We start from the raw sequence: 12,159 nt of genomic DNA, 5'->3' as shown, positions 1-12,159 counted from the left end.
GCCACAACATGAGTGAACCTTGAAAACATTAAGTGAAAAAAGCCAGACACAAAGGTTACACATTGTATGTATCCATCTATATAAAATATCCAGAATAGGCAAATTTATAGAAACAGAAAGCAAATTAGTGGTTGCTCAGGGGAAGGAGGGGAGGAATAGGGAGGGACTGCTTCATGGTTAATGGGTTTCCCTTTGGGGGTGATGAACATATTCTGGAACTAGATAGTGCTGATGGTTGTACAACATTGTGAATGTGATAAATGACACTGAATTGTACACTTTAAAATGGTGAATTTTATGGAAAATTATAAAACAAAAACTAATAATGCAGAAAGTTATAAAGTGGAACGTGAAAACTCTTCTCCACATCCCCAACTCTCCACTCCTACTCTACAAAACTAAATGTTATTTAGGTTTTTAATTTTAATATTGCCTTCCAGAAATGTGTTTTATATGTGTGTATATAAGTGTGTGGGTGAATGGAGAGTGTTGTATGGTCATATGATACACTTTTTTGTCCATTTAAACTATTGGGAAATCTTTGGGTTCTTAAAATTCCTATATCAGTATATGTAAGTCTAGAAGGACTCACTTTAAATTAGAATTACCTTATAATTGTTTAGCCTTCGAAGTTTTTTTAACTCACGAATCAATAGCTGGTTGATAAATTGAGATCAACACAGCTGGGTTTTCAGGTGGAGGTTACTGAGGAAAGTTCATTCTGTCAAAATAATTTTTTAAAACCCAGTAACAGGCTGAGAAGAGAAAAAGCATTGTGACTATAGAAGCAGGTCTCATGGTGATGCCAACCTGAGCAGAACCATGATGAGAAGAGAAGGCATGAAGGGTATTTATTATGAAACGGTTTCAGGTAACAGCGCACGAATAACTAATTCATGAAAAACAAATCACCATTTCATAAGCAAAGGCACCAACTTCAACAGTCAAAAGATTTTGAAAAACAGATCTCAATTAGAAGTTAAATTTAATGTTAATGTTAATCAACTCTACTCCAATATAAGAGAAAAAAAATCTACCTCATATGATTGTAGAGTATTAATGTGATAAAAGATAAAATATCTAACACAGCATGTAGTATATTGTTTGATGCTTAAAATATATCAAATACTTTAAAAAAGAAAAAAAATAAAGTTAATGTAATTTATCCTTTAGAGTCAATAAGTTAGTGTAATAACGTCAATGAAACAATGTTTTCATAAAGGAAAAGGGTGAGGCTTTTTAGAAGGTAGGAAATAATGTTAAAGTAAGATTTGGGGGGAGATGATCAACATTTATTGCTCAATCTTTTTCTTTTTTTTTTTTTGTCCATGCCTTGTGGCTGTGGGATCTTAGATCCCCAACCAGGGATTAAACCTGGGCCCTCGGCAGTGAGAGTGCAGAGTGCTAACCACCGGACAGCCAGTAAATTCCCTATTGCTCAGTCTTAAAAAATGTATCAGAAGAGATGAATCTGTCTTCACCTTTAATCTTAGGGATTAAATTGGTATTAATTTAAGTACAGAACGCTATTATAACTTTGCCATTTGACTATCTGAAAACAAAGAGCTACACAGTGGCTTTAGGAGAGAGAAGTCATCCAATGTAGAGTAATCAGATGTTTATTTCAGAGTTAGGATTTACACTCTGAGTCTCAGTTTCCTTGTCAATAAAATAAGGAAAAGTATTGTCACCCAGGGGATGAGGTCAAGGGTCCTTAATCTGTACCTAAACTCTCTCTGTAAAGCACAAGTGCACCTGTCTCAGGCAAGGAGACAAAGAAGTGCCCCACTTCTGGTAAACTCTCTACTCCAGGCAAACTTGCAGAAAACCAAAAACTGACTGTATCTTCTAGTTGTTTTTACATAATTAGAACAAGAGCGCTTAACCACAAGAAACTGGCATAAGCTAGCCGAATTAAAAATTGGGACAAATGTCTCTCTACAGCTCATTACCATCTCACTGTAATAAGATCTCTTCCCACCTGCGCCATGCTGGTTAAACCCACTTCTGACCCAGACACTGAAGGACCACACAAGGGCTGAAAATAGGCGTGGGCTGCATCCTGGAAAATCACCACCCCTTTCCACAAGTCAGGATAATAAAAGATGCCCGTGCCCCATAGCCTCCTTCACCTTTTTCTATAGGAAGTTCGCATTGCCTGTAATGGGGAGAAGGTGATTTTAGAGCATGAGCTCCTCCGTCTCCATTCTTTGGCCAATGAATAAAGTTTCTGTTTGCTACTAAAAAAGTAATTTCACCTTATTGATGTGAACAATAACCAGGTAGGGAAAGAACCTAATCAGGAATCGGTAATAGTTTCACCTCATAAAGTAGTCAGGAGAATTATGCTTTGCAAAGCACTGAGTACAGAACCTAGCACATAACAAGTGTCTAATAAATGTTCAGTATTATTGTAGTTGTTAATGTGAGCAATAGCACCATCAATGTACCTCCTGTCTATGAGTTTATAACCCAGTGTCATGGGCTAGAAACCCAATGCAATGTAAGAAGATGACTTACACACAAAATTCATTTCCTTTTTATTCATGTTATAGTATTTTAATGCACATCTGCTTAACATAACAAATGTGCTACTTATATTTTTATTGATCAAACTTTTAAAATCATAATTTAAATATACCATGGAACTCATTTTTAAAACTTACTGTTGTAGTTGAGTGACCAACTGAGAATTTATCTTGTATTTTGTTTTCTTAGTGCCTTGGATGCACCGGGAAAGAATAACACATTGTTCTCCTCCCTAGAGCAGGAGTTAAATATTAAGACCAGTGTGACCACAGCAGTCTGTATGAGTTGTTCTAGAACAAACAGAGCACAGGGGTGTGGAGTTGCCACTGAGCTGACCTAGAGGAAAGCCCTTTCCAGCCTGGACAGAACAGCATAGTAATGGCAGACAGATGGCTGGGATTAGCACCCAAGTGTAGCATCGTGTGGTCACAAAGGGCAGCCACGGCCACCATGGAAATGGATTTCTCACCAATGTCAATGGGTTTGAAATTATTGAATAGTCTCTTGTGAGGCTCCTCAACATCCACAAAGCTGGATTAGCAGTAAAGGTAGGTGGTTCTGAATTTTATTGGCAACACGAAACAAACTGCACTCCAGGCTTATGCCAATAACTACTAGGCTCCTCCCTCTTGGTGTTCATCATAACCCCATCGAAAGGACCACTCTTAGCAGTACCTGGAAGACATGGAGTCCTGCCACCCCTCTGACATCCTGAAGTCCATCTCTAGGACATTTCAGACCAGCCAAGACCTGGGTACCTGGACCACCTCCCACTGTCCCCTCCCCACAGCTTCAGCACTACAGAATAGTTTTATGGACCCCCTTCTTCCTGTCACATCTTCAGCTCAAGAGAGGCAATCCTATGAAATGCTACCTTGCACTGGAAAGTTGTTAAGCATAATTATAAGAGACAGTGTCCATCTAGGAGAAATTCCCATCCGAACTCAGCATCAAGAACAGGGGTGTTCCTCTTGAGCAACTGCTTTTAGTACAGATATTGCCAGCTAGGTAACACGTGTCCTTCTAATGGCTGGCACCTAGGAAAGTTAGAGGCCAATAAGAGTGCAGGTCATTTTGAGATGCATTTTAAATCTAATTCCTAGCTTTGTTTTATGTCAACAACTGACTCTTCTCCCTTAAATGTATAAAAGCATCACCACTTGCCTGTGCCCTCTAGAGCTGCCTTAAATCCTTTCTACAAAAAGGGGGTTGTAAACACATGACCGATTGGATTCTCTTCTTGCAGGTAAGGGAAGTCCACCTGGCCTTTATCCCTAAATAGTCAGATCAATGCCCATTAAGTGAATGGGCATGCCATAGGCCTGCAGGAGATCCTGCCCACCACCTCTGCACCTGTCAGAAGCTCCCAGACAGTCAGCCATGTGTCAGATACACCAACACCTATGCTGCCTCACAGCCACAGCGCTGAATCAACCAGTCTGCCAAGAAATTCCAGGAATTAACAGACAACTTTACACAACCAGAAGGGCGGCAAACTCCAGTCATGCCCAGTAGTGTTGCTTCAAGGCCTCGAAGAATAAGTCAAATAGTGCTTTAAAAAAAAAACAAAACAGAACTCTGGAATTAGAAATGTCTTTTTTTTTAATCATCACACACAAATGTCTTTGTACTACACATCACTTTCAAAACACTTTTAACAGAACTCCTGGAAAGAGCACGAACCTTGGAAATTAGACAGACTTGGGTGTGATTCTTGGTTTTGCCACTTACTCACCGTGACTGCAGTCAAGTCAACTAACTAGCTTACCCTCCATTTCCTCATTTGTAGAGTAGGGATCATGAAGAAGAAGAAGAAGAAGAAGATTGATGATGATGATGATGATGATGATGATGATGATGATGATGTCTCATCTCAGAACTGCTGACGTATAAAGAATCTGGCAGAGTGTCTGACACAAATTATGACTTAATAAACGTTACCTTCTCTCCAGTTCACCTCCCATTTGTCAAAGAACTTTAAATCAGTTCAATGAGTGAGAACATTCTGTAAAGCTAAGTATAATCAAAGGCAAAAGTGAGGACTTCCCTGGTGGCGCAGTTGGTTAAGAATCTGCCTGCCAATGCAGGGGACATGGGTTCGAGCCCTGGTCCGGGAAGATCCCACGTGCCGCGGAGCAACTAAGCCCGTGCACCACAACTACTGAGCCTGTGCTCTAGAGCCTGCGAGTCACAACTACTGACCCCGTGTGCCACAACTACTGAGGCCCACGTGCCTAGAGCCTGTGCTCCACAACAAGAAAAGCTACCACAATGAGAAGCCCGTGCACCACAACGAAGAGCAACCCCTGCTCGCGGCAACTAGAGAAAGCCAGCCGGCGCTCAGCAACAAAGTCCCAATGCAGCCCAAAATAAATTAATTAAAAAAAAAAAAGGCAAAAGTGAAATAATCACTTTAGCGAGAGAAAAATAATAACAATGGCCAGTATTTATTGAGCAATTACTATATGCCGAGTGCTTTACATATACTATCTCATCTGCCTTACCTCTTCTTCAGGGTGCTGTTGTCCACATTTTATAAGTGAGGGTACCAAGGCTCAAATATGTTAGGAAATGTTTCCAAGTAAGTGGCAGAGCTGGGGTTTGAATCCACATAATCTGACTCCTGAAGCCATGCTCTTAACCACCAGGAAAACACTGGTTTGAATATATATGCAAATTTTATGGAAAAACAAAAGGTAATTTATTTCAACTGGGGGATGGTCGCCAGAGAAGCTTTTGGGAAGAAGGGGACATCAGAACTGGGCCTTGGAGGAAAAGCAAGATTTCATTTTGACAGAGGTGGAATGGAAAAGGGATTATATAAAGGAGGACTATTCCAGGCTGAGGGATTGGCACCAACAAGGTGGAGGTGTAAAAAGATGTGATGTGCTGGGAAACAGTGAGAAATTGGCATGGATAGATATCCCTCAGCTTGTGGATACCTCATGGTAATCCTACTCCTATTTGCAAGAGAGAAGGATGGAACAGGAGGAAGTATTAGGAAAGCAGGTTAGGGCCAAAGTCATGTCTAAAATATCTTCCTGGGGCATTTGGATCTTAGAGGCAATAGAGAGCCATAGGTAGTTGCAAAAGAGAAGATACATTACACTACCCATGCTCCAGGAAAGTAACTGTCAGTAATGTGGAAGAGATATTAGAATGGGGGAAGAGAAAACGGTTAGGAGGTTCCTGTAATACTTCAGGCAAGAGGCAATGGAAGGCTGGACAGGGCCAATGAAAATGGAAAGGGTGTGCACAAAGATACCCCAGGGGATAACTGGGGGGACCTGAATACTGATATGGGTGCCTGGAAAGACACTGACATTTTTGGCAAATAAGGAGAAGACAGAAACGGAAAAAGGAGAAGGCAGCTAGCAGTCCTTTGAAAAATAATATGATTCTTTGAAAAAGTGGTATAATTGTTAGAGGTGCTTTGAGCTGCAATTGACAGAAGGGTAGACAATAAAGACATTTCATTATCTCGCAAAAGAAGTCAAGGTAGTAGGCAGCTCCAGGGACCGTTAACTACTCAATGATATTATTCACGTATGTATTCAATGATGTTCAAAGAGGGACTAGGTTGGTGCCTCTGAAAACCTCTTAATTTTTTCCTCATAGTCTCAAACAGCGGTGGCAGCAGCTCCACTCCTCGCATGAAAGTATCCAAAAAACGAAGGACTTCTCTTCCCACATCTGTGTCTATTTATTAGGGAAAAAAATATTTCCCAGAAGCCTCTGAGATGACTTCCTGAATGCTGGAATGGCATCACTGGCCACCCTTAGCTACCTGGAAACTGGAAAAATAAGTATCCAGCAAACAGGATTATGATTACTATGACTGGCTTACACCATGATCTATCCATGAGCCAAGTATATTGCAGGCTATCAAACTCAGAAAGTGTTAATAAGAAAGAAGTGGTTATGGCTAGTGAGTGGGTAACCAACAGGGTCTGCCATGAGCATTTTGAACAAAGCAATCTGCCTTCCAGAAAATGGGAATTTACAGGATGATAATGTGATCCTTGGGTGTGACCACGTTTCTGATGAAAGTGAAGCCCTGATTCAGCAGCCTCAGAAGGGATGGCTTATCCCAAATTCCCGCTTCAAAATGATAAGATATCCTGAGGTCTTGAGCTTATAGGAAGATGGGTCTTCACCTGCCCAAGCAGAAGGAAAAGATGACACACAACCACTAAGATTTGTGATTCAGTCTATGAGAACTCCTGGTAGAGCAAGGTGATGATGCAGTCACAGGTGAAACACAACTCCTGCTCCTCCTAGCAGTTTTAGAAATTACAGAACATTGACTCATTTCCCTTAACCAGGGCTATTTAACCCTCTTCTGCATGTTCAAGTCCTGTGTGTTCTTTAATGTCCAGTTCAATTTTGGCTTCCTTCATCAAGTTTTTCCTATCACCAACCAATTTGTATCCCACCATACTATTTAATACATTCACAAACATCTTTCTAATCCTATCATCAAATCCAATTAATTTGACCTAAATAGTTACCAATTCTGTCCACCTCTTTCCATCTCCATTGCTGATAATAACTGCTGATGTTTACTGGGCATGTGCTATGCTGCAAGGCATTATTCTATGCACTTTACAATTATTAATTCATTTAGTCTTTTCAATAGCTCAGTGAGGTAGATTATAGTAATCATTTTATACATGAGGAAACTTGGAAATAGAATTGTTAAGTAACTTATTCAAATTCACATAGGTAATAAGTGATAGAAGTACTCTTGAGAGTTCATTTCTTAATTGATACATTACACTGCCTCTCTCTTCTAAGCCACATCCCATTTCACCTAAACTACTGCAACAGGATCCTATCTGATCTCCTTGCCTGCACTTAACTCCTCTCCAATGCATTCTTTATCCTGAAGCTAAAATGATCTTAAAAAAAAAATGCAAAATTTGGTCATGGCACAATCCCTCCCCCAACTCCCTATGCCCTGCCTACCTCTCCAGATTTACATTGTGTTATCCTCTCCTAGAACTTTGGATTCTGAGCACCTTGATGTTTTCATTCCTTCCTACCCCAGGGCCTTTGCACAGGCTATTCCCTCTACCTAGAAGGCTCTTCCCTACCTCCCAGATTAGTTCAAGTTCTGACAGGTCATAGCAGATTCTGTTAATCACGAGACGATCAACCTCACAAGGGCAGGGCAGAGTTTGCATATTTCATTCATCAGTGTATCTCCAGCAATGAGCCCAATCTTTGGTTCAGGAATCAATCCACTTTTATTACAGGTACAATTCTAAGCTCCCTTGCTAAAAGTGCAAGTTCACTGAGGTCAGGGACTGTGCCTCAGGGAGGTAGGCTACTCTAGTGAAGAGAATATGGGCTTCCATGTCCTGGCTATTGTAAATAGAGCTGCAATGAACATTGGGGTGCATGTGTCTTTTTGAATTATGGTTTTCTCAGGGTATATGCTCAGTAGTGGAGATTGCTGGGTCATATGGTAATTCTATTTTTAGCTTTTTAAGGAACCTCCACACTCTTCTCCATAGTACCTGTATCAATTTACATTCCCACCAACAGTGCAAGAGGGTTCCCTTTTGTCCACACCCTCTCCAGCGTTTATTGTTTGTAGATTTTTGGATGATGGCCATTCTGAAAAAGGAACAAAATTGGGTCATTTGTAGAGATGTGGATGGACCTAGAGTCTGTCATACAGAGTGAAGTAAGTCAGAAAGGGAAAAACAAATATATTAACGCATATATGTGGACTCTAGAAAAATGGTACAGATGAACCAATTTGCAGGGCAGGAACAGAGATGCAGACGTAGAAAACGGATGTGTGGACACTGGTGGGGAAGGGGGTGGGATGAATTGGGAGGTTAGGATTGACATATATACACTACCACGCGTACAGCAGATAGCTAGTGGGAACCTGCTGTATAGCACAGGGAGCTCAGCTCCATCCTCTGCGGTGGCCACAGCAGAATATGACACAGCACTGTAAAGCAACTACACCCCAATTAAAAAAAGAGAGAGAGAGAGAGAGAGAATATGGGCTTTGGCCATGTTAATTCAAAATCCGTCTCTGGATGCATGATTTTTCAAGTCTCAACTTTCCCAACTTTAAGAGGAGATAATCACACTGAAGACTAAAAGAGACACTGAAAATGATGTGCTAGCGAACTGGCAGCAACTGCCGTTTAGATCTTTCTTCCTAGATGCATCTTTGTGTCCCAGAGGGTCAATGGCATGAGCAGTGAGGCTGCACACCAGAGGTCCAGTGACCTCCCCCACCTCCCACATATTTCATCCCAGGCCATGGCTTCCTTCTCTACCTGTTGGCCTGCATGGGTGCCACCATGTGGAAATATGCAAAAAATGCTACAGTGAGCAAGAGGTTAAGGATTTGCTAGGCACAGAGGGAAGGAAGGGGACAAAATGAACATGGTATGTGTTGCGTATCCACTAAGTGACAGGAATTTTCATACATTATCTCATTTAATACTTAGCAAAAGTATCTGATTCTACAAGTGAGGAAATTGAGGCTCAGAGAGGTTAAGGTCTCACCCATGGACTTTGAACATGTAGGTGGTGGAGACCTGACTTGAACTCAGGTCTCCATAGGACTTGCTCCTGCTACCCCAGGGCACTACTTCCAAAACGATTCTCTTCCTTGCTGTTGCTTTCAGCTAAGTGTGCTTAAAAGACCCAAGACATCTTTACCTATCTTTAAAGTCAACCTGACCCTGCTGGAAGAATCAGATAATTTAGTAATATTTGAGCACACAGTGTCTCACAATTAATTACCTATCTGCAAATGAATTACACATGCTGGAGTTTTTCTTTCAAAAAGCTACATGCCACTTGAGGAGAAAAACTAACTCTGAATTCAAAATGCCCAATACTAAAATATTGACTAGAGAATTTTTTTAAAAATTAACCTAATTTTGAATGAGTTTTAATTAATGGACTAAAAGCAGTTAATCATTACCATTCTCTGGGCTTAAATGAAATGAAAGATTAGGTCTAGAAGGGAGAGGGAGGACAGAGGAAATCATGTCCCATCTCTCTGAGATGCTACCCCAGCCCAGGGCTGGAAACGGAGAACTGAGCACCCAAGACCCCACATAACTGGCTGCATCACACAACCTATATACTGAGGTTACCCAAAATGTAATCCATCCACTACCTGTGTCCGAATCTCCTGGGACTTTTTGTTGGAATGCCACTTCCTAGGACCTAATCCAGGCCTACAGATTCAGATTCTCTGAAGACGACACCCAGGAACTGGCATTTTAACAAACACCCCAGATGTTTCTGATTCATCCCAAGGTTTGAGAACAGCTTTGGGAGCTCAGTAAAAGTATAAAGATCAGCTGCATATTTATTTACTTCGTGGGAATATAATTTTCTGTAAGAACCTTGAAAAGTTTTAAATGAATAATATGTTTATCCCAGCAACTCTAAAGATGAGGCAGTCCCATTTTCAAAATGAAAGAAATCAAGTCTTAAAATATATATGACATGTCCACCCTTTACACACAGTCAGGAATTAACTGCCTTGCACTTAGCAGGAGAGCGATAAAACAGTTGCCATTTCACTGATTAGGACATTGTATACTGTAAATCTAATCCAGTTGATTAACTCACCTTTGTATCTGATTCCTAGTTAATTTTATCTTATGGGGGAATGGCATTTTTCTAAATTTATAACTTCAATATGCTCCTTAGATATAAATAGACTCCCTGACTCAACTACTAACTTCATGTTCAGGACACTCTTTTATTCTTCTGTACAACCCCCAGAAAAGGTAAAGTTTTAGATAAATTACTTCCTTTTCTTCCTCCTCTCCCTAGTTAAAGGCAGTCCCCTAGTCAATTCTCTCACCTGCTATCCTACCAATTCAAATCTTGGAAATGAAAATTTAAATTTTAAAAAGAAACCTAATTGTTGAACAATTCCTTGTGATTAAGCAAATACCTCTAATCTTTCCCTGGTTTAGCAGTCTCTCTTCCTTTGCTTCTTGGGACTTGTCCCAAGCCTAAGACGTCCCTGAAACTTGAGGGTCAAGTACCCAAGGCAACAATTCATCAGTCTCAGGGTTTTTTGGAGTCTCCCCATTTGGGAGAGCTCTGAGAGTTTCATCACCTTGGAAACACAACAGCAGGCTCCCTGAATATACACAGGGAGTATAGATTTTTAAGCACCAAAAGAAAACAGGGCTTAGTTATCCCCAAATGTAAGAGTCACGATTCAAAACTGTCACTGACTTGGAAGCATCTTTAGTCAGGAATAGTATCTTCAAGCTGACAAGTTCCAAATATGTGTACTTATGCTAACCAAACCGGTAGTTGGGGAAAAGCTCAAAAATAACCCATCTCTATCTTTAATTTTTCTCCTAAAAATGGAATGGCTTTCACTGAAACCGGCCAGGCCACTGCCAATACAGTTACCACTGTTGTGTATGCAACAGTCAAGTTACCTATGTCGTTTGCAGAAATCCTGATTTTGGAAACATAAATGTGAAAGATACTCTCATAGAAGACATTTTGAACCTTAAAATGGAACTGCTTGCTTTGATGCAAATGGCTGGGGGGGGGGGTTGGGTGGGTAATTTATCTCAGACTATCTTTTCTAGTATTACAAGTTGTCTAGTCTGAATCATTCATATATTGTTTGCTGAATGATCAGGTGAATGAAATCAGTTCTTTACTTATTCCAATGCACTGAAAGGGCTCAACAACACTGATCAAATGACCCTTCTGTTATTTCTTTCACAATAAAGTCAATCAAATTTACGGAGCGCCTAGGCGGTGCCAGGCACTGTGTCAGGCGCCTGAGATACAAAAATGAATGAAGCGCGCTGCTAGTTTATTAATGATCTCTTAAGATTTGGCAGGGCATAGCCTCGCTCCCTGCCACCACAGCCTGCACGGCTGTCGAACCAATCGTGGGTGTGCGTACTCCACGGCTCCCAGCACCTGGGAACACTTTACTCCCAGTGCAGCCCACGAACCCAGCGCCAGGGCTCTCGCGGCGTTCTCCCAAAGCCAAAACGCTCAAGTTCAACTCCGGCGCCGCGGCGCCCGCTCCACACGGAGCTAACACCGGGCTCGGCGGCTCACGCGGCGAGCTTCCTTCCACCTGTCCGCCCGCCCGTCAGGGTGCACCAGACCCCGCACCCGCTTACTTTGCCGCTGTCGCTCACACCAAGGAGGTGATCCCGCAGCACCTCCATGGGGCAGGTCCAGGTGGAGTGGACGAACGTCCCTCGGAAGATGTGCGCCAGGGGCGGCATCCGGGCGGCACACATGACAGCGGTGGAGCGCAGCGCGGAGTCCGCGGCCCAAGGAGGGCGCACCGGGCGGAGGCGCGGCGAGGACTCCCTGCGGCTGCGGGCAGCTGCCAAGCCGGCACCAGCGCCGGCCTCGTCCTGCCCCCGCTTCCCCGCGCGATCGCCTGCCCCCTGCAGACCGCGCCCAGGGGCTGGCTCCCTGCCTCCTCGATGCCAATAGGATTTTTTTCTCCCGTGAGTTGGCTCCAGTCTCTCCTCCCCTGCTTTAGTTTTTGATACGTTAACTCTGAGTTTCCAAAATCACCGTTCACGCTGCGGTTCTTTTAACCCTTGGTTGTTGTCACCCACCCAGGGGGCGGGAGAT

General features: G+C 42.2%; 1 protein-coding gene across 1 annotated transcript in view; it reads right to left on the bottom strand.

The window, feature by feature from the left end:
* The window catches only part of GDA (guanine deaminase), a 137,393-nt gene extending 125,580 nt beyond the window's left edge, over nt 1-11,813 (bottom strand). The window contains exon 1 of the mRNA XM_007182265.2: nt 11,691-11,813. Within this exon, the coding sequence (XP_007182327.1) occupies nt 11,691-11,813 (123 nt within the window). The remainder of the gene's footprint in view (nt 1-11,690) is intronic.
* Nucleotides 11,814-12,159: the final 346 nt, after the last annotated feature.

Source organism: Balaenoptera acutorostrata, chromosome 6, assembly GCF_949987535.1.
Source record: "Balaenoptera acutorostrata chromosome 6, mBalAcu1.1, whole genome shotgun sequence".
Taxonomy (NCBI): Eukaryota; Metazoa; Chordata; class Mammalia; order Artiodactyla; family Balaenopteridae; genus Balaenoptera; species Balaenoptera acutorostrata.
Note: the sequence above shows the minus strand (reverse complement) of the source record. Positions and strands in the feature narration are given on the sequence as shown.